Raw genomic sequence first — 23739 nt, 5'->3', positions numbered from 1 at the left:
TGGCTTTGCATAGTAGAGTTTTAACTTGCACTTACAGATGTAGCAACCAACTGTAGTTACTGACAGTGGTTTTCTGAAGTGTTCCTGAGCCCATGTGGTGATGATATCCTTTACACACCGATGTCTATTTTTGATGCAGTAATGCCTGAGGGATCGAAGGTCCGTAATCTCATCGCTTACATGCAGTGATTTCTCCAAATTCTCTGAACCTTTTGATGATATTACGGACCATACATGGGGAAATCCCTTAATTCCTTGCAATAGCTCGTTAAGAATTGTTCTTAAACTGTTCCACAAACTGCTTACGCATTTGTTCACAAAGTGGTGACCTTCGCCCCGTCCTTGTTTGTAAATGACTGAACATTTCATTTCATGGAAGCTGGTTTTATACCCAATCATGGCACCCACCAGGTCCCAATTAGCCTGTTCACCTGCGGGATGTTCCAAATAAGTGTTTGATGAGCATTCGTCAACTTTCCATCCATCCATTTTCTACCGCTTATTCCCTTTCGGGGTCGCGGGGGGCGCTGGCGCCTATCTCAGCTACAATCGGGCGGAAGGCGGGGTACACCCTGGACAAGTCGCCACCTCATCGCAAGGCCAACACAGATAGACAGACAACATTCACACTCACATTCACACACTAGGGCCAATTTTAGTGTTGCCAATCAACCTATCCCCAGGTGCATGTCTTTGGAAGTGGGAGGAAGCCGGAGTACCCGGAGGGAACCCACGCATTCACGGGGAGAACATGCAAACTCCACACAGAAAGATTCCGAGCCTGGATTTGAACCCAGGACTGCAGGAACTTCGTATTGTGAGGCAGACGCACTAACCCCTCTGCCACCGTGAAGCCTTCGTCAACTTCGTCAACTTTATCAGTCTTTTTTCCCACTTGTGCCAGCTTAAAAAGTATTTGCAAATCATTGAATTCTGTTTTTATGTACCGTTTACACAACGTGCCAACTTCACTGGTTTGGGGGGTTTGTATATCCGTTTGTATTTTGGCAATGTAACTTTTTCACCCTGTTATTACGACTAGATGAAAGAAACAGCACTGAGATTTCCAGTCTCGTAAACAACATCAGAATGAATAAAGCTTTGCCCTCAAGGTTTCGTCCTACCTTTTGGGAGCATTAAGAACTTGACCTAGCTCCTCGTAGTCCATGTGAAAGACGCTGGAAAAAGGGTTCTGCAACGGGGAAGAAAAAAAAAAAAAAAACATTTTTAGAACATTCCACTTCGTCTTTGAGCAATCTGCAGTCCTTTTGAGGGCATGTTTTGTTTCAAAGTGCACTTATGACCTGCCACAAAAGAGATCCCTTTCCCAACTTTTAAGAGGATGTTAAAGATAAACAAATGTTTCAGTCATAAAAAAAAGAGTAGTTCAAGGAGACAATGTTTAGACAAGGCTGAGAGGGATGTTACTGCCAACGGTTCTGGTTCCTCCGAGGACACGAACGTCCTAAAAATACATCACGTGTCGCCATACTTCCAACGGAAACATTAGGGCAGGGGTCACCAACCCTTTTGAAACCAAGAGCTACTTCTTGGGTACTGATTAATGCGAAGGGCTACCAGTTTGATACAATTGCCAGAAGTAGCCAATTTGCTCAATTTACCTTTAATAAATAAATCTATATATATTTTTAAAAAATGGGTATTTCTGTCTGTCATTCCGTCGTACATTGTTTTTCCTTTTACGGATGTTTTTTTATAGAGAATAAATGATGGAAAAAACACTTAATTGAACGGTTTAAAAGAGGAGAAAACAGGAAAAAATGAAAATTACATTTTGAAACATAGTTTATCTTCAATTTTGATTTTTTAAAATTCAAAATTCAACCGAAAAAAAAGAAGAGAAAAACTAGCTAATTCGAGTCTTTTTGAAAAAATTAAAAAAAAAAAATTTATGGAACATCATTAGTAATTTTTCCTGATTAAGATTAATTTTAGAATTTTGATGACATTTTTTAAATAGGTTAAAATCCAATCTGCACTTTGTTAGAATATATAACAAATTGGACCAAGCTATATTTCTAACAAACACAAATCAGTATTTCTTCTAGATTTTCCAGAACAAAAATTTTAAAAGAAATTCAAAAGACTTTGAAATAGGATTTAAATTTGATTCTACAGATTTTCTAGATTTGCCAGAATATTTTTTTTTTATTTTAATCATAATAAGTTTGAAGAAATATTTCACAAATATTCTTTGTCGAAAAAACAGAAGCTAAAATGAAGAATTAAATTAAAATGTATTTATTATTCTTTACAATAAAAAAAATAAATTTACTTGAACATTGATTTAAATTGTCAGGAAAGAAGAGGGGGGAAAAAATAAATTATATATACATATACATATATATATATATACATATATATATATATATATATATATATATATATATATATATATATATATATATATATATATATATATGTGTGTGTATATATATATATATATACATATATATATATATATATATATATATATAGCGCTTTTCTCTAGTGACTCAAAGCGCTTTACATAGTGAAACCCAATATCTAAGTTACATTCAAACCAGTGTGGGTGGCACTGGGAGCAGGTGGGTAAAGTGTCTTGCCCAAGGGCATAACGGCAGTGACTTGGATGGCGGACGCGGGAATCGAACCTGCAACCCTCAAGTTGCTGGCACGGCTACTCTACCAACCGTGCTATGGAAGGAATGTAAAAGATAAAAAGGTATATGTGTTAAAAAATCCTAAAATCATATTTAAGGTTGTATTTTTTCTCTAAAATTGTCTTTCTGAAAGTTATAAGAAGCAAAGTGAAAAAATTAATGAATTTACTTAAACAAGTGAAGACCAAGTCTTTAAAATATTTTTCTTGGATTTTCAAATTCTACTTGAGTTTTGTCGCTCTTAGAATTCAAAATGTCGAGCAAAGCGAGACCAGCTTGCTAGTAAATAAAAACAATTTAAAAATAGAGGCAGCTCACTGGTAAGTGCTGCTATTTGAGCTATTTTTAGAACAGGCCAGTGGGCGACTCATCTGGTCCTTACGGGCTACCTGGTGCCCGCGGGCACCACATTGGTGACCCCTGCATCAGGGTATGTTATAAAACCGCACTTTTGACCCAAAGAATACACAGACAACTTCATACAATACTCCTAGAACGTAATTACGTAACTAGGTATGTACGTAACACGTTTGAGTGTTGTTCGCTAATATTAGCGATTTGGCTAGTTAGCGTTAGCTATCATTAAATGTATATTTTATCATAACGACAACATGACTAGAAATTGTTTGTTTCTTCTCTTACTTCCAGATGTGGAATGGAATGGGCAGCGGTCAATATAAGTAAAGCTATTTATGACACTGTGGAAAATAGTACATCATGTTAGCATCGAAGCTAAATCTATTTTCTATTTTTTACTTCTCCAGAGTCCACATTTTCCATCTAATTCAAACTGTTCGAATTTCAAACTGTTTAACCTATTTGGGAATCGCGAACTTTCCCTTGACTAATTCCATAAAAAAATTCCAGATTTCCCAGAATTCCAGGTTTTCATCATCCAAAATTAATTGGCCCTGTGTCAAACGTTCACCATTTCCACATTTTTCAACATATTCAAACCATTCCACCTTCAACACACTCCACCATTCTGGAAATTCAAACTATCTTTTTGCCAAGTTCCAAAAAAAATCACAGGATTTTTCAGAATTCCTGTTTTTCCAACGCTCTATTTCCAGCCTTTTTCTGGCGATGACTCCTTACACATGTTTCAAGGCATTTCAACCGTTCCACCATCCAAACATTCCTCTTAATCAGGACAAAAGAAAGGTGTTTTTTGAATGGAAAATTCCCAGTTTTCCTGAAATTCTTGGAATTCCTTAATACCATTTCTTAATTCAACATGTTACTACTTCAACGTTTCTCGACCAATTTGAAAAATGCCAACACCAACTCATTCAGAACATTGAAGTTTTTTAATTTTTTTCAAAAAATTCCCGCTTTTCCCGAAATTCCCATATTTCCATGAATGGGACATTTTTCAAAGTTCGACAATTCATCCATTTTTCATTCAATTCAAACCGTTCCAACTACAAAATAGACATTTTTCTACTGATTCAAACCATTCCACCTTCAACATATTTTACTTATCAAGCACATTCAAACTATCATTTCTCCAAGTTCAAAAAAATTACGGGAATTCCCAGAATTCCTGTTTATTCAAACCCTATTTCCACCCTTTTTTGTCGTGACTACTCCTTCCACAATTTTTAAAACACTTCAACCGGTTCCCGGTTTTCCCGAAATTCCTGGAAATCCGTGAAATTCCCATTGAAATGCAAGGGACATTTTTCAAAGCTCCACCATTTCCACATTTTTCAACAAATTCAAACCATTCCACCTTCAAAATATTCCACTCTTCCTGTAACATTCAAATTATCATTTTCCCAGGAATTCCCAGAATTCCCTTTTTTTCAAACCCTTTTTTGACTCCTTTTCTGGCGACTACTCCTTCCACATTTTTCAACCCACTTCAACCGTTCCACCATCAAAACATTTCTCTTAATCAGGACAAACAACTAAGTTGTTTTTTGAACTGGAAAAATTCCCGGTTTTTCCAAAATACGTGGAATTCCTTAATACTGTTTTTAAATTAAAAATGTTACTAATTCAACATTTCTTCACCGATTTGAAAAATCCCAACACCATCTAAACTCATTCAGAACATTTAAGTCTTTTAATATTTTCCCCAAAAATACTGCTTTTCCCGAAATTCCCAAATTTCCACAAAATTCCCATTGAAATGAATGGGACATTTTTCAAAATTCCAACATTTCCACCTTTGTAAACCGATTCAAACCGTTCCACCTTCTACATACTCCACTCATCCTGGACCTCCAAACTATCACATTTCCAAATAAAAAAAAATTCCAGGAATTCCCAGAATTCCCGTTCTTTCTAAACCCTTTTTGACCCTTTTTTCTGTTGACTACTACCCACAATTTTCACAAAAAACTAACTCAAAAATATTTTGCCTGTTAAAAATTGTGTGCTTCCCTTCTACAATTAAAAAAAATTCCCGGATTTCCAAGAATTCTTATTTTACAGGGACATTTTCCCCATTCAAAATGAATTGTCCATTTTTTAAACTTCCACAATTCCCACATTTTTCGACCTATACCACCATCAACACATTCCACTCATCCTGGACAATCAAACTATAATTGTTCCTAGTTAAAAAAAATTCCGGGAATTCCACATTTTTCAGCCCACGTCAACCCACTTTAACTGTTCCACCGTCAAGACATTCCTCTTAATCAGGATAAAAAACACAAAGTTGTTTTTTTTACCGGAAAAATTTCTGATTTTGCCAAAATTCCCAAAATTTCTTAATACCATTTCCCAATTAAAAATGTTAGTAGTTCAACATAATTCGACCGATTTAAAAAATCACAACACCAACCATTCAAGAAAACATTCAAGTCTTTTAATATTTTCCCAGAAAATCCCGTTTTCCCCGAAATTCCCAAATTTCGATGAAATTCCCATTGAAATGAATGGGACATTTTGGGACGGCGTGGCGCAGTGGGAGAGTGGCCGTGCGCAACCCGAGGGTCACTGGTTCAAATCCCACCTAGTACCAACCTCGTCACGTCCGTTGTGTCCTGAGCAAGACACTTCACCCTTGCTCCTGATGGGTGCTGGTTGGCGCCTTGCATGGCAGCTCCCTCCATCAGTGTGTGAATGTGTGTGTGAATGGGTAAATGTGGAAGTAGTGTCAAAGCGCTTTGAGTACCTTGAAGGTAGAAAAGCGCTATACAAGTACAACCCATTTATCATTTATTTCCATATTTTTCAACCTATTCAAAGCAGTCCACCTTCAACCAATTCCACTCATCTTAGACATTCAAACTATCAATTTTCCAAGTTCAAAAAAATTCCAAGAATTCCCAGAATTCCCATTTTTCAAACCATTTTTTGATTCCTTTTTCTGGAGACTACTCCTTCCACATTTTTCAACCCACTTCAACCGTTCCACCGCCAAAACATTCTCTTAATCAGGACAAAAAACTAAGTTGTTTTTTGAACTGGAAAAAATCCTGGTTTTCCCGAAATCCCTGGAATTTGAATTTGAAAAATTAGATTAGAAAAATTATATAACCAACCCTTTCAACGCATTCAAAACATTCAAGTCTTTTAACATTTTCTAAAAAAATTACGGCTGTTCCCGAAATTCCCATGAAATTCCGAATTAAATAAATGGGAGATTTTTAAAAGTTACACAATTTCAAGATTTTTCATGCGATTCAAACCGTTCCAACTCCAAAATATTCAGCTTGTTAAAAATTGTGTGCTTCACTTCACCAATTTAAAACAAATACCGGATTTCCAAGAATTCCTAGTTTTCAGGGAAATTTTCCTCATTCAAAATTAATTGTCCATTTTTTTAAACTCCCACAATTCCCACATTTTTCAACCTATTCAAACTATTACACCATCAACACATTCCACTCATCCTGGATAATCAAACTATAATTTTTTATAGTTAAAAAAAAAATTCCGGGAATTCCAATATTTTTAAACCCACTTTCAACCGTTCTACCGTCAAAACATTCCTCTTAATCAGGATAAAAAAATGACGTTTTATTTTTTTTACTGGAAAAATTCACGGTTTTCCCGAAATTCCTTAATACCATTTTTCAAATAAAAAATTTACTACTTCAACATTTCTTGACCAAATTGAAAAATCCCAACACCAACCATTCAAGAAAACATTCAAGTCTTGTAAACTTTTTCTAAAAAAATCACGCTTTTCCCGAAATTCCCAAATTTCCAAGAAATTCTCATTGAAATGAATGGGACATTTTTCAAACTTCCAACATTTCCACCTTTTTCAACCGATTCAAACCATTCCACCCTCTACATACTCCACTCATCCTGGACCTCCAAACTATCAATTTTCCAAATAAAAAAAAATGCAGGAATTCCCACAATTCCTGTTCTTTCCAAACCCTTTTCGACACTTTTTTCTGTTGACTACTCACTTCAACCCACTTCAATCGTTCCACCGTCAAAACATTCTTCTTAATCTTAATTGAACAGGAAAAATTCCCGGTTTTCCCAAAATTATTGGAATTCATTAATACCATTTCTCAATTAAAAATGTTACTACCAATTTGAAAACTCCCAACACCAACTCATTGAGAAAATTCAAGTCTTTTAACATTTTCCCCAAAAATACAGCTTAACCCGAAAATTCCATGAAATTCCCATTGAAAAGAATAGGACATTTTTCAAAGTTCCACGATTCCCACATTTTTCATCTGATTCAAACCTTTCCAACTCCAAAATATTTAACCTGTTCAAAACTGTATGCTTTCCTTCAACAAGTTAAAAAACATACTGGATTTCCAAGAATGACCAGTTTTCAGGGACATTTTCCCCATTCGAAATGATTGGCCATTTTTCAAACTTTCACCATTTCCACATTTTTCAACCTATTCAAACCAGTCCACCTTCAACCAATTCCACTCATCCTGCAGATTCAAACTATCTATTTTCCAAATTTAAAAAAATTCCAGGAATTCCAGGAATTCCCAGAATTCCCGCTTTTCAAACCCTTTATTGACTCTTTTTTTCTGGCGACTACTCCTTCCACATTTTTCAATCCACTCCAGCCAGTCCACCGTCAAGACATTCCTCTTAATCAGGACAATAAACAACGTTGTTTTTTTTAACTGGAAAAATTCCCAGTTTTCCCGAGATTCCTGGAATTACTTAATACTGTTTCTCAATTAAAAATGTTACTACTTCAACATTTCTCGACCGATTTGAAAAATCCCATCACCAACTCATTGAGAAAATTCAAGTCTTTTAACATTTTCCCCAAAAATACAGCTTAACCCGAAAATTCCATGAAATTCCCATTGAAAAGAATAGGACATTTTTCAAAGTTCCACGATTCCCACATTTTTCATCTGATTCAAACCTTTCCAACTCCAAAATATTTAACCTGTTCAAAACTGTATGCTTTCCTTCAACAAGTTAAAAAACATACTGGATTTCCAAGAATGACCAGTTTTCAGGGACATTTTCCCCATTCGAAATGATTGGCCATTTTTCAAACTTTCACCATTTCCACATTTTTCAACCTATTCAAACCAGTCCACCTTCAACCAATTCCACTCATCCTGCAGATTCAAACTATCTATTTTCCAAATTTAAAAAAATTCCAGGAATTCCAGGAATTCCCAGAATTCCCGCTTTTCAAACCCTTTATTGACTCTTTTTTTCTGGCGACTACTCCTTCCACATTTTTCAATCCACTCCAGCCAGTCCACCGTCAAGACATTCCTCTTAATCAGGACAATAAACAACGTTGTTTTTTTTAACTGGAAAAATTCCCAGTTTTCCCGAGATTCCTGGAATTACTTAATACTGTTTCTCAATTAAAAATGTTACTACTTCAACATTTCTCGACCGATTTGAAAAATCCCATCACCAACCATCTAATTGAGAAAATTCAAGTCTTGAAAAATCCCGCTTTTCCAGAAATTCCTAAATTTCCATGAAATTTCCATTGAAATGAATGGGACATTTTTCAAAGTTCCACAACTCACACATTTTTCATCCGATCCAAACCGTTCCAACTCCAAAATATTCAGCCTGTTCAAAATTGTGTGCTTTCCTTCAATAAGTAAAATAAAGTTCCCGGTTTTCCCCAAATTCCGGGAATTCTTTAATACTGTTTCTTAATTAAAACATTTCTCGACCGATTTGAAAAATTTTAACGCCAACCATTTCAACTCCTCCAGAACATTCAAGTCTTTAAACATATTTCAAAAAACTTCTCGCTTTTCCCGAAATTCCCGTTGAAATTAAGTTCCACAATTCACACATTTTTGTATCCGATTCAAACAGTTCCAACTCCAAAATATTCAGCCTGTTCAAAATTGTGTGCTTTCCTTCATCCCTCCATCCATCCATCCATCTTCTTCCGCTTATCCGAGGTCGGATTGCGGGGGCAGCAGCCTAAGCAGGGAACCCCAAACTTCCCTCTCCCCAGCCACTTCGTCCAGCTCTTCCAGGGGGATCCCGAGGCATTCCCAGGCCAGCCGGGAGACATAGTCTTCCCAACGTGTCCTGGGTCTTCCCCGTGGCCTCCTACTGGTTGGACGTGCCCTAAACACCTCCCTCGGGAGGCGTTCAGATGGCATCCTGACCAGATGCCCGAACCACCTCATCTGACTCTTCTCGATGTGAAAGAGCAGCGGCTTTACTTTGAGTTCCTCCCGGATAGCATAGCTTCTCACCCTATCTCTAAGGGAGAGCCCCTCCACACGGCGGAGGAAACTCATTTCGGCCGCTTGTACCCGTGATCTTATCCTTTCGGTCATGACCCAAAGCTCATGACCATAGGTGAGAATGGGATTGTAGATCGACTGGTAAATTGAGAGCTTTGCCTTCCGGCTCAGCTCCTTCTTCACCACAACGGATCGATACAACGTCCGCATTACTGAGGACGCCGCACCAATCCGCCTGTCGATCTCACGATCCACTCTTCCCCCACTCGTGAACAAGACTCGTAGGCACTTGAACTTCTCCACTTAGGGCAGGGTCTCCTCCCCAACCCTGAGATGGCGCTCCACCCTTTTCCAAGAGAGAACTATGGACTCGGACTTGGAGGTGCTGATTCTCATTCCGGTCGCTTCACACTCGGCTGCGAACCGATCCAGTGAGAGCTGAAGATCCCGGCCAGATGAAGCCATCAGGACCACATCATCTGCAAAAAGCAGAGACCTAACCCCGCGGCCACAAAACCGGATCCCCTCAATGCCTTAACTGCGGATAGAAATTCTGTCCATAAAAGTTATGAACAGAATCGGTGACAAAGGGCAGCCTTGGCGGAGTCCAACCCTCACTGGAAACGTGTCCGATGTACTGCCAGCAATGCGGACCAAGCTCTGAAACTGATCATACAGGGAGCGGACCGCCACAATAAGACAGTCCGATACCCCGTACTCTCTGAACACTCCCCACAGGATTTCCCGAGGGACACGGTCGAATGCCTTCTCCAAGTCCACAAAGCACATGTAGACTGGTTGGGCAAACTCCCATGCGCCCTCACGAACCCTGCAGAGAGTTTAGAGCTGGTCCTCAGTTCCACGACCAGGACGAAAACCGCAATGTTCCTGCTGAATCCGAGGTTCGACTATGCGGCGTAGCCTCCTCTCTAGTACACCTGAATAAACCTTACCGGGAAGGCTGAGGAGTGTGATCCCACGATAGTTGGACACACCCTTTCCTTCAACGAGTTAAAAAAAAAAAATCCTGGATTTCCAAGAATTCCCAGTTTTCAGGGACATTTTCCCCATTCAAAGTGAATTGTCCATTTTTTTAACTTCTACAACTCCCACATTTTTCAACCTATTCACACTATTCCAACATCAACACACTCCACTCATCAAACTAAGACTTTCCCAAGTTCCAAACCAATTTTTCTGGAAATTCAAATTATTTCAACAATCAAACCGTTCCAACATTCAAAATGTTCTTATATTCATACTACATTCTGTCAGCATTTCAGTTCAACTTCAGCATTGAAGCATCCACACTCAATTCCTCCAGGAATTACCTCATCTATTTGGCTATTTATTTGAATCTGAGCAGCACTCCCCAACTCACCTTAATCATTGCCGTACTGAACTGAGGGCTGTAATCCCAGTCCAGCCTATTTATAGCCCATTTCCGAGAGGGCGCTATTGAGCACTCGCATAAAGCCTTGTTGGAACAAGTGGAATCAAACACATACAATAACCTGTTACAATAAATACCAATCATTTATTTTTCTCGGACCGGCAAAACTGTAAGCGTCAATATATACCTTGATGGTGCAGAAAAAATACCTTTTTTTTTTTTTAACCGATTTCCGAACTCTAAATGGGTGAAATTTGGCGAATTAAACGCCTTTCTGTTTATTGCTCTGGTGGCGATGACGTCAGAACGTGACGTCACCGAGGTAATACACCCGCCATTTTCATTTTCTACACATTGCAAACATTGGGTCTCAACTCTGTTATTTTCCGTTTTTTCGACTATTTTTTGGAACCTTGGAGACATCATGCCTCGTCGGTGTGTTGTCGGAGGGTGTAACAACACTAACAGGGAGGGATTCAAGTTGCACCGAAGATGCGAAAGTGTCTGCCGCCAGACCCCCATTGAATGTGCTGTAGTGTCTTCACATTTGACCGGCGATGACAGACATGACACAGAGATGTATGGATAACCTGCAGATGCATTTGCAACGATACGAAATCACAAAGGTGAGTTTTGTTGTTGACTTATGTGCTAATCAGACATATTTGGTCGCGCCGTGACTGCCAGCTAATCGATGCTAACATGCTATTTACCGGCAGTGCTGAAGCAGACATGGCACAGAGATGTATGGATAACCTGCAGGTGTATTTGCAACTATATTATGTTTCCTTCCACCCACATTTAATGCGAAAAAAACACTTACCAATCGACGGATTTAAGTTGCTCCATTATAACAAAATGCAAAAGTCCTGATCATTTGGTCCACATATTTTACCGGCGATGCTAACGCAGCTATTCGGCCATGCTATGGCTATGAATAGCGTCAATAGCTATTCGCTCAATAGCTTCAGTTTCTTCTTCAATACTTTCATACTCCAACCATCTGTTTCAATACATGCGTAATCTTAAGGTGCTGAAATCCGAGTCTGAATCCGAGCTAATGACACTATATCTTGCTGTGGTATTCCCATTGTTTGTTTACATTGGCAGCACTGTATGAGAAAATAAGGTACTTTAAAGCTTTATTTAGGGATATTCGGGGACCGGTAACATTTTGAAAAAAACTTCAAAAAATACAACAAGCCACTGGGAACTGATTTTTATAGTTTTTAACCCTTTTGAAAATGTGATAATGTTCCCCCTTTAAAGAAAAACATTTTCTCTTAATATTACGATTTAGTGAAAACTAAACTATTTAACGCCGTAAAATTCTAACTTTTGGCTGGTAAACATTGCAACATTTTTCTTCCCAAAAATGTTTAAATGAAGATTTTTTTTTTCTCAGATGATTGTATGCTTTTTTTAAATCTTATAACAGGAAGAATTTTGCAGCCAATTACTTTTTTCTAATACAATGATTATTTTCTATTATGATTTATTTGTTTCAGACGTACACTTAGACATGGTTTTACCTTATCACAATTAAAAATGTTCAAAAAGGAGCAGAAAAAAGAAAAGTGTGTATTTATTCGTACCGCTTTTACCTTAATGAATTCCTGGCTATAGATGAATAACTTATTGAATGTAACGTACAAACCCCAAAACCAGGAAATTTGGTACGTTGTGTCAAAGGTAAATAAAAAATATACAATAATTTGCAAATCCCTTTCAACCTATATTCAATTGAATAGACTGCAAAGACAAGATAGTTAACGTTAAAACTGAACAACTTTGTCATTTTTTGCAAATATTAGCTCATTTGGAATTTGATGCCTGCAACATGTTTCAAAAAAGCTGGCACAAATGGCAAAAAAGACTGAGAAAGTTGAGGAATGCTCATAAAACACTTGTTTGGAACATCCCAAAGGTGAACAGGCTAATTGGTAACAGGTGGATGCCATGATTTGGTATAAAAGCAGCTTCCATGAAATACTCAGTCATTCACAAACAAGGATGGAGCGAGGGTCACCACTCTGTGAACAAATGTGTGAGCAAATTGTCCAACAGTTAAAGAATAACATTTCTCAACGAGCTATTGCAAGGAATTTACAGATTTCACCATCTAAGGTCTATATTATCATTAAATGGTTCAGAGAATCTGGAGAAACGCCAAAAACCAACATTGAATGCCAATTGAGTGACCTTCGATCCCTCAGGCGGTACTGCATAAAAAAGCAACATCAGTGTGTAAAGGATATCACAACATGGGCTCAGGAACAATTCCGAAATACACTGTCAGTAACTAAAGTTTGTCGCTACATCTGTAAGTGCAAGTTAAAACTCTACTATGCAAAGCAAAATACATTTATCAACAACACCCAGAAGCGCCGCCGGCTTCGCTGGGCCCGAGCTCTTCTAAGAAGGACTACTTTCAAGTGGAAAAGTGTTCTGTGGTTTGGCGAGTCCACATTTCAAATTGTTTTTGGAAACTGCGGACGCTTTGTCCTCCGGACCAAAGAGGAAAAAGAACCATCCGGATTGTTATAGGTGCAAAGTTCAAAAGCCAGCATCTGTGATGGTATGGGGGTGTATTAGTGACCAAGCCATGGGTAACTTACACATTTGTCAAGGCCTCATTAATGCTGAAAGGTGCATACAAGTTTTGGTGCAAATTAGGTTGCCATCCAAGCAATGTTATCATGGACGCCCCTGCTTATTTCAGCAAGACAATGCCAAGCCACATGTTACATCGGTGTGTCTTCATAGTAAAAGAATGCAGGTACTAGACTGGTCTGCCTTTAGTCCAGACCTGTCTCCTATTGGAAATGTGTGGTGCAATATGAAGCTAAAAATACCACAACGGACTGTTGAACAACTTAAGCTGTACATCAAGCAAGAATGGGAAAGAATTCCACCTGAAACGCTTCAAAAATTGCTTTCCTCAGTTCCCAAACGTTTACTGAGTGTTGTTAAAAGGAAAGGCCATGTAACACAGTGGTAAAAATGCCCCTGTCCTAAGTTTTTTGCAATGTGTTGCTGCTATTACATTCTAAGTGAATGATTATTTGAAAAAAATATGTTTTTCAGTTTGAACATTAAATATCTTGTCTTTGCAGTCTATTCAATTGAATATAAGTTGAAAAGCATTCGCAAATCATTGTATTCAGTTTTTATTTACCATTTACACAACGTGCCAACTTCACTGGCATAGTCTTTGTCATTATTGTAGAGTTGTTATTGTTCAAGTTCAATCTTTGTGATCTGGATCTTTTATTTCCTTGTAGTCCAGATGATGTCATCTTCAGTATTTGCCCACTTCCTGATGTTTTTACCATCAAGAATTTTGGCTTCTTCTGTTTCCCTATTTCACTTTAGACACGGCAGTCGGTGCCTAACATTTTCCCCTGCTGCCTCAACTCGCCTTGGCAACGTGATATGACTTTTTTAAAACCAGGGTGTCAAACTCAATTTAGCTCAGGTGCTGCTTCCACAGCCAGGGCTCGGGAACCAGTCCTCTCGAGAGGGGTTGGACTCTCTTCCATTCTGGCGTTGCACGCAGTGAGAGGCGACGGATTGGGGTGGCAATTCTTGTTGACCCTCAGCACGGAGCCTGTACGTTGGAGTTCAACCCGGTGGACGAGAGGGAAGACTCCCTCCGGTGGACGGGTTCGGACTGTTGTTTGTGCTTACGCACCAAACAGCAGTTCAGAATACCCACCCTTATTGGATTCCCTTGAGCAAGTACTGGAGAGTGCTTCCTCAGGTGATTCCCTCGTTCTTCTGGGTGACTTCAACGATCATAGAAAAGCCTGGAGAGGCAGGATTGGTAAAAAACGGTTGCCCGGATCTGAATCCGAGTGGTGTTTTGTTATTGGACTTTTAGTGCTTGTCACAGATTGTTTAAAACAAACACCATGTCCAAACATAAGGGTGTTCATATGTGCACTTGGCATCAGGACGCCCTTGGCTGCAGTTCGATGATCGACTTTGTAGTTGTGTCATTAGATTTGCGGCCTCATGTTTTGGACACTTAGGTGAAGAGAGGGGCAGAGATTTCTACCGATCACCACCTGGTGGTGAGTTGGCTCCGATGATGGGAAAGGATGCCGGTCAGACCTGGCACGCCCACACGCATTTTGAGGGTCTGCTGGGAACGTCCAGCAGTGTCTCCTGTCAGAGAGAGTTTCAATTCCTACCTCCGGAAGAACATGTCACGACGGAGGCACTGGATATTTAGTCCGAGGGGACCATGTTCCGTACCTCTATTGTCGAAGCGGCCAATCGGCGCTGTGGTCACAAAGTGGTTGGCGTTTGTTGTGGCGGTAATCTCAGAACCCGCTGGAGGGATGCCGTCAAACTGACGAAGGCGTCCTATCGGGTCCTTTTGGCTCATGGGACCCCGGAGACAGGCCAAGCCACGAGCGGCTTTGGCACTCTCACAGACAAAAACTCAGACATGGCAGGAGTTCGGGGAAGCCATGGAAAACGACTTCCGATCGGCTTCGAAGCAATTCTGGACTACCATCCACCGCCTCAGGAGGGGGAAGCAGTGTACTGTCAACACCATGTATGGTGGGGATGTTGTGCTGCTGCTCTCAACTCAGGACGCTGTGGATCGGTGGAGGGAATACCGGGATTAAGGAATAGCTCCTTAATCCTATCTACAGGTCTTCCTCTGAGGAAGCAGTACCTGGGGAATCTGTGGTGGGCTGTCCCATTTTTGGGGCTGAGGTTGCCGAGGTAGTTAAAAAGCTCCTCCCTGGCAAGGTCCCAGGAGTGGATGAGATCCCCCCGCAGTTCCTTAAGGCTCTGAATGTTGTAGGGCTGTCTTGGCTGACAAGGCTCTGCAGCCTTGCGTATACATCGGGGACGATGCCTCTTCGTTGGCAGACTGGGGTGAGGGTTCATCTCTTTAGGAAGGGGAACTAACTATCGTGGGATCACACTCCTCAGTCTTCCCAGTAAGGTCATTTCAGGTGTACAGGAAAGGAGGCTACGTTGGATAGTCGAACCTCAGACTCAGTAAGAACAGTGTGGTTTTCGTTCTGGAGCTCTATATTTTCAGCCAGGTTCTTGAGTGTGTATTGGAGTTTGACCAACCAATCTACATGTGCTTGGTGGACTTGGAGAAGGACTTTGACCGTGTCCCTTGAGAAGTCCAGTGGGGTTGTGCTCAGAGAGTATGGGGAATCGGACCATCTGATTGTTGCGGACCGCTCCCTGTATGATTAGTCCGCATTGTCGTCATTAAGTCGGATCAGTTTCCAGTGAAAGTTTGACACCACCAGGGCTGGCCTTTGTCACCAATTCTGTTCGGTTTGGTGACTGCAGGATTAGGTCTCTGCTTTTTGCAAACAATGTGGTCCTGCTGGCTTCATCTGGCCAGGATCTTCAGCCTTCACTGGATCGGCAGGGTTCTTGAGGGTGCATGGGAGTTTGCCCAACCAGTCTACATGTGCTTTGAGGACTTGGAGAAGGTATTCGACCGTGTCCCTCGGGAAGTCCTGTGGAGAGTGGTCAGAGAGTATTGGGTATCGGACTCTCTTAATGTGGCGGTCCGCTCCCTGTACGATCAGTGTCAGAGCTTGGTCCGCATTGCCGGCAGTAAGTCAGACAAGTTTCCAGTGAGGGTTGGACTACGCCAAGGCTGCCCTTTGTCACCGATTCTGTTCATAACTTTTATGGACAGAATTTCTAGGCGCAGTCAAGGCGTTGAGGGGTTCCGGTTTGGTGGCCGCGGGATTAGGTCTCTGCTTTTTGCAGATGATGTGGTCCTGATGGCTTCATCTAGCCGGGATCTTCAGCTCTCACTGGGTCGGTTCGCAGCAGAGTGTGAAGCGACTGGAATGAGAATTAGTACCTCGTAGTCCGAGTCCATGGTTCTCACCCGGAAAAGGTTGGAGTGCCATCTCCGGGTCGGGTAGGAGTGGAGGAGTTCAAGTACCTCGGAGTCTTGTTTCCGAGTGAGGGAAGAATGGGTCGTGAAATCGACAGGCGGATCGGTGCAACGTCTGCAGTGATGCAGACCCTGCATCGATTCATCGTGGTGAAGAAGGAGCTGAGCCGGAAGGCAAAGCTCTCAATTTACCGGTCGATCTACGTTCCCATCCTCACCTTTGGTTGTGACCCAAAGGACAGGATCACGGGTAAAAGCGGCCAAAATGAGTTTCCTCTGTCGGCTGGCGGGGCTCTCCCTTAGTGATAGGGTGAGAAGCTCTGTCATCTAGGAGGAGCTCAAAGTACAGCCGCTTCTCCTTCACATCGAGAAGAGCCAGATGAGGTGGTTAGACCATCTGGTCAGGATGCCCCCCGGATACCTCCCTGGAGAAGTGTTTAGGTCTCGTCCAACCGGTAGGAGGCCACGGGGAAGACCCAGAATACGTTGGAGAGACTATGTCTCTTGGCTTGCCAGAGAACGCCTTGGGAGGTGCTAGACAAAGTGGCTGGGGAGAGGGAAGTCTGGGCTTTTCTGCTTAGGCTGCTGCCCCCGTGACCCGACTTCGGATGGATGGATGTTACTTGGTAAAATGATGGTGTTTTGGGGGAGCCAGCTCCCTGCTGTTTTGCAATACACATTTTTTTTAAGGTACAAGCTGCATCACAGAATCAATTAAACTCCTATCCCAAGGTACTGTTGTGTGTTATGTCTGTGTTTTTCAACCTTTTTTGAGCCAAGGCACATTTTTTTCATTCAAAAAATCCTGAAGCACACCACTAGCATAAAACCTAAAAAAATTAAACTCAGCAGCCGATATTGACAGTAAAATGTGTTCTTGCAATTGTCGGATATACATTTAAGGCATAACCAAGCATGCATCAGTATAGCTTGTCTCAAAGTAGGTGTACTGTCACCACCTGTCACATCCCGCCAAGACTTATTTTGAGTTTTTTGCTGTTTTCCTGTGTGTAGTGTTTAAGTCATTATCTTGCGCTCCAATTTTGTTTTGTTTTTCCTGTTTTGTTGGTATTTTCCTGTTGCCGTTTCACGTCTTCCTTGAGCGCTATTCCCCGCACTTGCTTTTGTTTTCGCAATCCAGACTATTTAAGTTGTGCGGACACTTTCCTTCTATGTGGGGACATTGTTGATTGTCGTGTCATGCAAGGATAGACATTGCGGACGCCGTCTCTGCTCCACACGCTGTAAGTCTTTGCTGTCGTCCAGCATTTTGTGTTTTGTTTAATTTGCAGTCAGTTCAGTTTTAGTTTCGTTTTGCATAGCCATGCCTTAGCTTCAATGCCTTTTTCTGTGGTATAGCTCGGTTGGTAGAGTGGCCGTGCCAGCAACTTGAGGGTTCCAGGTTCGAATCCTACTTCCGCCATAGTCACTATCGTTGTGTCCTTGGGCAAGACACTTTACCCACCTGCTCCCAGTGCCACACACACTGGTTTAAGTATTACTTAGATATTGGGTTTCACTATGTAAAAGCGCTTTGAGTCACTAGAGAAAAGCGCTATATAAATATACTTCACTTGACTTCTTAGCGGCACTCACTTTATGTTTATTTTTGGTTTAAGCATGAGATACCTAGCACCTGCACGCTGCCTCCGGCTGTCGTCTGCATATTGTGATCACAACACAACGTGTTTCCGACATCTACAAAGCAATTAGCTACCTGCTGCCACCTACTGATATGGAAGAGTATTACACGGTTACTCTGCCGAGCTCTAGACAGCACAGCCACTCAAAGCACATTATTTACATATTATAATTACTTGTGTGCAAAAAATATTTTTAACCCAATAAAGTGAAATTACATAATCTCACACAGCACACCAGACCGTACGTCACGGCACAGTAGTGTGCCGCGGCACAGTGGTTGAAAAACACTGTGTTATGTAACACGTGCAACTGTTAGTCTTATAGTGTGCGTGCTAACCTGAGCGGAGTCATTGTCAGCAATGAAGACAGTACAGGCTTGAGCCATGATGAAGGACAGGATGGTTCCTGCAAACTTCCTGAGGAGAACCTCCACACTCTGTTGCTCCTCGAACAGAAGACTGGCCAACTCCAACAGAACCTGAACAAAACATTGAACAACTTCTCATTAGATGGCAACTCTTTGACAGTATTACCATTTTTGCCAACACCACTTGACATTTTCCCACTACCAAAATGGAGTAAAAACATGATGACATGAAATAACATCCATCCATTTTCTACCGCTTGTCCCTTTTAAGGCGACAGGGGGTGCTGGAGTCTATCTCAGCTGCATTCGGGCGGAAGGCGGGGTACTCCCTGGACAAGTCGCCACCTCATCACAGATAAAACAACAATTTTGTTTTAATAAATGCAAAAATAAGAATGTAACTAAATAATTTTGAAAGATGAACATAATAGCAAAACAAAATTAATTCAATATTTTTTTCCACTACAGGCGATAGCTTTTTGTCATAAACGCTGTGTGTGACTGACTTCTGACTTCCTTTAGAAGTATTGAAGGAATTTGTTTTTGTCAGGCTTGTCCCTGACAGTTTGGCCATGTCTTAGTTTTTCCTCTGCATTTGTCTTTGTTTTCTGTCTTTAGTTCTGTTTCCTGTTTGTCTCCCTGAGTGCTGTGTACCCTCAGCTGTGGCTGATTGGCACCAGGCCACACCTGGTGTCAATCAGCCAGGAACTATTTAGACCTGTTTTCTCCTCCAGTCAGTGCTGGATTATTGTCATGTGGTGTCGTGTCAATATAATTTCTACTTGTCGTTCCTACTGGTCGTGTCAATGCAGTGTAGCGGTAAGCTAAATTAGGTATTTGTTTGTAGCTTACTGTCTTTTGTTCCCTGCTTCCAGTTTGTTTGTTCATAGCCAAGTTTGTTATCCGCCTCGTGTGCGCCTTTTCTTTGTACCCTTTTGTTCGGTTTTGTTTTCTTACTCGATGCCTGCATCTTGAGGTTCGTCACCAACTAACCCTGACAGAATAATCCAGCTCTGACTGGAGGAGAAAAGAGGTCTAAATAGGAGCGGGCTGATTGATACCAGGTGTGGCCAGGTGCCAATCAGCCGCAGCTGAGGGGACACAGCACTCAGGGAGACAAACAGGAAACTGAACCAAAATAAGAGTGCTGGCAGGAACTAGAGACAGGAAATACTACACACACACAAAACTAAAACACAACCAAACTGTCAGGGGCAAGCCTGACAGTTTTCTTATCATTATTCCATAGCGCTGTCAAGAGATTAAAATATTTATTCTCGATTAATCACATTTTGTTTACAGTTAACTCAAACTGAACAGCAATTAATTGCAGATAAATGTACTTTTCCATCATTATTGTGTACTCTAGATAGACAATGTTCAGTTTTTTTTATACCGAGACTGACTGGACAATTGGTTAGTTTTAAAGAAATGTCTGTTTTTTAAACAGGTCAACACAAAATAGACATAAACACGTGTGGAGGGGGGCGTGGCCTGTGGGCCTGCAGCGAAGCAGGGTGTGCCAGGACAGGCCTGGAAATCAGCGACAGGTGCGTAGATGGCCCACCTGGGCCTGGTTATCTAATCACCCGTCGCTCTGTTATAAGCAGAAGATGAGATGAGAGACGGGGTGGAGTAGGAGTTAGAGCTGGAGGAGAGTTGGAGCCAGAGTGACAGTGACACAGACCTTGTGCTGAACATAAACCAGCATTAAACCCTAAAACCTGGGCTCTCATCTCGGTGATTAGTGGTCTGGAGAACCCACTGGGGGGCAACCTCCACACACACATTTTTAAAAAAGCAGACCGGCAGTCCAGAATTTGTAGTTTGTAGAAATACAGAATTTGTAATCCCGCTGTAGGATCACCAGCATTCAGAGGAGGAGGTTTAAATACCAGTTTCACACATCAATAAAACTAAATGTGGATTGATCATGGTTTGATTGTCAAAGATGTTTGGTAAAATAAACCGTGAGATCTTTTCTTGAATAAATGCCTCTGATATTCTGTACGTTACGTGTTGCGTGAAAAAATTCTATTGATTATTAAATTGTTATATTCAGCCGGATAAATATTCTGTAATTAAGGCCTATTAATCAGAGCATGATTTAAAAGAATTAAGGGTGTCAAAAAAATGAATGAATTGCTATTCATATTTGTAAGAATTCTTAATCAATTAAAAAAAGGAAAACATTTATTTATATCTATTTTTTTTTAATCTTTCGTGTCCAGCAAATTATATTATTGATGTATGATCGTTATATTTCTTCTCAGTAATATGGACATTTCACAGAGCTGTTTGTCCATTTTATGGAGGAATGTAGTTCATCATAGAACTGGCACCCAATGTTATTGAAAAAAAATTCATTTTGAATGAATGTATTCTTAATTGTATTGTTGCCTCCAAGAACTAATCAATCAATGTTTATTTATAGCCCTAAATCACAAGGGTCTCAAAGGGCTGCACAAGCCCCAACGACGTCCTCGGTTCAGAGCCCACGTAAGGGCAAGGAAAAACTCACAACCCAGTGGGATGTCAATGTGAATGACTGCGGCTTCATAGCTTACCGAAGTCGTACTAAAACATGGTGATGGATTTTTGAGCGCCGTGTGTAACGTTCTTTATTTTCAATGGAACATATAACATTTTGCTGTTGTTTACTTGAGTCGTATTGCAGTCCACACGTATCTCTTATGTGTGACTGCCATCTACTGGTCACACTTATCATTTCACCACGTACCAAATAATATAGCTTTGAGGTTGGTAAGCACAACCAAAATTAGTCCGTACATTAAAAGGATTTTAGGTGCGCCTTATAGTCCTTAAAATACGGTACTTTGATTAGTTTCAATCCGTTAACTGCAAAATAAATAACTTTTTTTGGTAATATTACAAATTTGTTTCTGTTAAACGATACGATTTAGACTTCTGAAAAACATAAAAATGTCATTCTTAAGCTTTTATTCCCTGAAATTGCACTTTTTAAAAAAATTATTATTATTTTTGCATTATATGATTAGTCAGTCGAGAGTTGCAACTTTTGTCCAAAATAACCTTTTTTGTAAGATTTCAAAGAATTTGTATCGAAAGATAAAATATGATCTTGTGTGGAATGTATTCTGGTCTCAATACGTCTCAATGACTAATCGAATTCAATCAAATATTGCCCAAAGATTGACAGCCCGGAAAACAATAAACTCCTTATTTAAATTTGCCACAAAATGTCCCCCTCAACTGATGTTTATGCAGGTAGAAATATCACAGATTACCTTACAAAACATATTTGGCATTCAAAGCATGATCGTAATGAAATACCTTTTTCGTTTTGTTACTGTAGCGATTGTGACGCGTAGCGCTTTTATTGTGAAGTCGGGCCTCTTGACACGATTTGAGGACGACAAGAATCCAGGATTGTAAATACTTCCTGCCTCGGTCCTTCCTTTATGTGGATCTTTTACCACATCTTACTGAAGCAGTTAGAGTAACAGTTTACATTTGATGTTATCAATGCACTCCACTGTAATCTAAACACGGAAGTGAAGCTCCGCCTCTCTGGATGCAAGCGCGACAGCAGGCGTTTTCTTCAATGATGTCGTCTCGCAGCGACCGAAGATGACATAGGGAGAACAACGACCAGATATTTCCACAATGTAATCTTTTGGTGCATTTCTGCTCGCTATTTTCCCGCTTGTCGCTCAACAGAAACTAGACGCAATTACATTTTTCGGCTCAAGGGTCAAAAGGGAGTCAACCCGCAAACACACGTCCAAAATATTGGCGCCGTTAAAGGAACTTCTAGATCAGTGGTTCTCAAATGGGGGTAGGCGTACCACTGGGGGTACTTGAAGGTATGCCAAGGGGTACGTGAGATTTTTCAAAAATATTCTAAAAATAGCCATACTTGCTAACCCTCCCAGGATTTTCCGGGAGAGTCCCGAAATTCAGCGCCTCTCCCGAAAACCTCCGGAAGAAATTTTCTCACGGAAATCTCCCAAAATTCACGACCCCTCCAGCTCTATGTGGACATGAGTGGGTACAGCCTGTTTTCACGTCCGCTTTCCTGTTATATAAACAGCTTGCCTGCCCAATCACGTTACAACATCTACGGATTTTAATTAAAAACTGCACACACAAGGAGACGAAGCAGAAGAACGAGGAAGTTACAGCCATGGCGACGCCGTCTGTAATAGAGTGATTCTATGTTGTCTGTTGCCATCTCCTGGTGAATGTTGGCTATAGCGTTATGGGGTTGCTTTTTGATTGGCCAACGATTTACGTGGTGTTGTGCACCTGACGGCAAGTGACTCTCGCCAGTATGCAAATGGCAGAACAAATGTTACTCAAATAGTGAAAGGTAAGTGTTGTTGTTGTTTTTTTTAATAACCAGCAAGCACAGTACAGTTAGTAGAACAACTGTGTTTTTATTACTGTGTATTTTATAGGTGCCGCCGGAAATTCAACTATATATTTTATTTATATGTATATATATATATATATATATATATATATATATATATTATATATATATATAATAAAATAAATATATATAGCTAGAATTCATTGAAAGTCAAATATTTCATACATGTATATATATATATCTATATATATATATATATATATATATATATATAGATATATATATATATATGAAATACTTGAGTTGGTGAATTATACTCGTCCCCTCTTAACCACGCCCCCCGCCCAAACCACGCCCCAGCCACCTCCCACCCCCACCCCACCTCCCGAAATCGGAGGTCTCAAGGTTGGCAAGTATGAAAATAGCAACAATTCAAAAATCTGTTATAAATATATTTATTGAATAATACTTCAACAATATATGAATGTAAGTTCATAAACTGTGAAAATAAATGCAACAATGCAATATTCATGTGGTGACAGCTAGATTTTTTGTGGACTTGTTCCATAAATATTGATGTTAAAGATTTCTTTTTTTGTGAGGAAATGTTTAGATTTAAGTTGATGAATCCAGATGGATCTCTATTACAATCCCCAAAGAGGGCACTTTAAGTTGATGATTACTTCTATGTGTAGAAATCTTTGTTTATAATTGAATCACTTGTTTATTTTTCAACAAGTTTTTAGTGATTTTTATATCTTTTTTCCAAATAGTTCAAGAA

General features: G+C 40.3%; 1 protein-coding gene across 1 annotated transcript in view; it reads right to left on the bottom strand.

Annotated features, from left to right (window-relative positions):
- pde5ab (phosphodiesterase 5A, cGMP-specific, b) overlaps nt 1-23739 on the bottom strand; it is a 126943-nt gene that overhangs the window by 63692 nt on the left and 39512 nt on the right. Inside the window, exons 7-8 of the mRNA XM_061913926.1 lie at nt 18572-18712; nt 1125-1192 (exon numbers count right to left, since the gene is read on the bottom strand). Of these exons, the coding sequence (XP_061769910.1) occupies nt 1125-1192; nt 18572-18712 (209 nt within the window). The remainder of the gene's footprint in view (nt 1-1124; nt 1193-18571; nt 18713-23739) is intronic.

Source organism: Nerophis ophidion, linkage group LG10, assembly GCF_033978795.1.
Source record: "Nerophis ophidion isolate RoL-2023_Sa linkage group LG10, RoL_Noph_v1.0, whole genome shotgun sequence".
Classification (NCBI taxonomy): domain Eukaryota; kingdom Metazoa; phylum Chordata; class Actinopteri; order Syngnathiformes; family Syngnathidae; genus Nerophis; species Nerophis ophidion.
The sequence above is the reverse complement of the archived record's forward strand: the minus strand, read 5'-3'. Positions and strand labels throughout refer to the sequence as shown.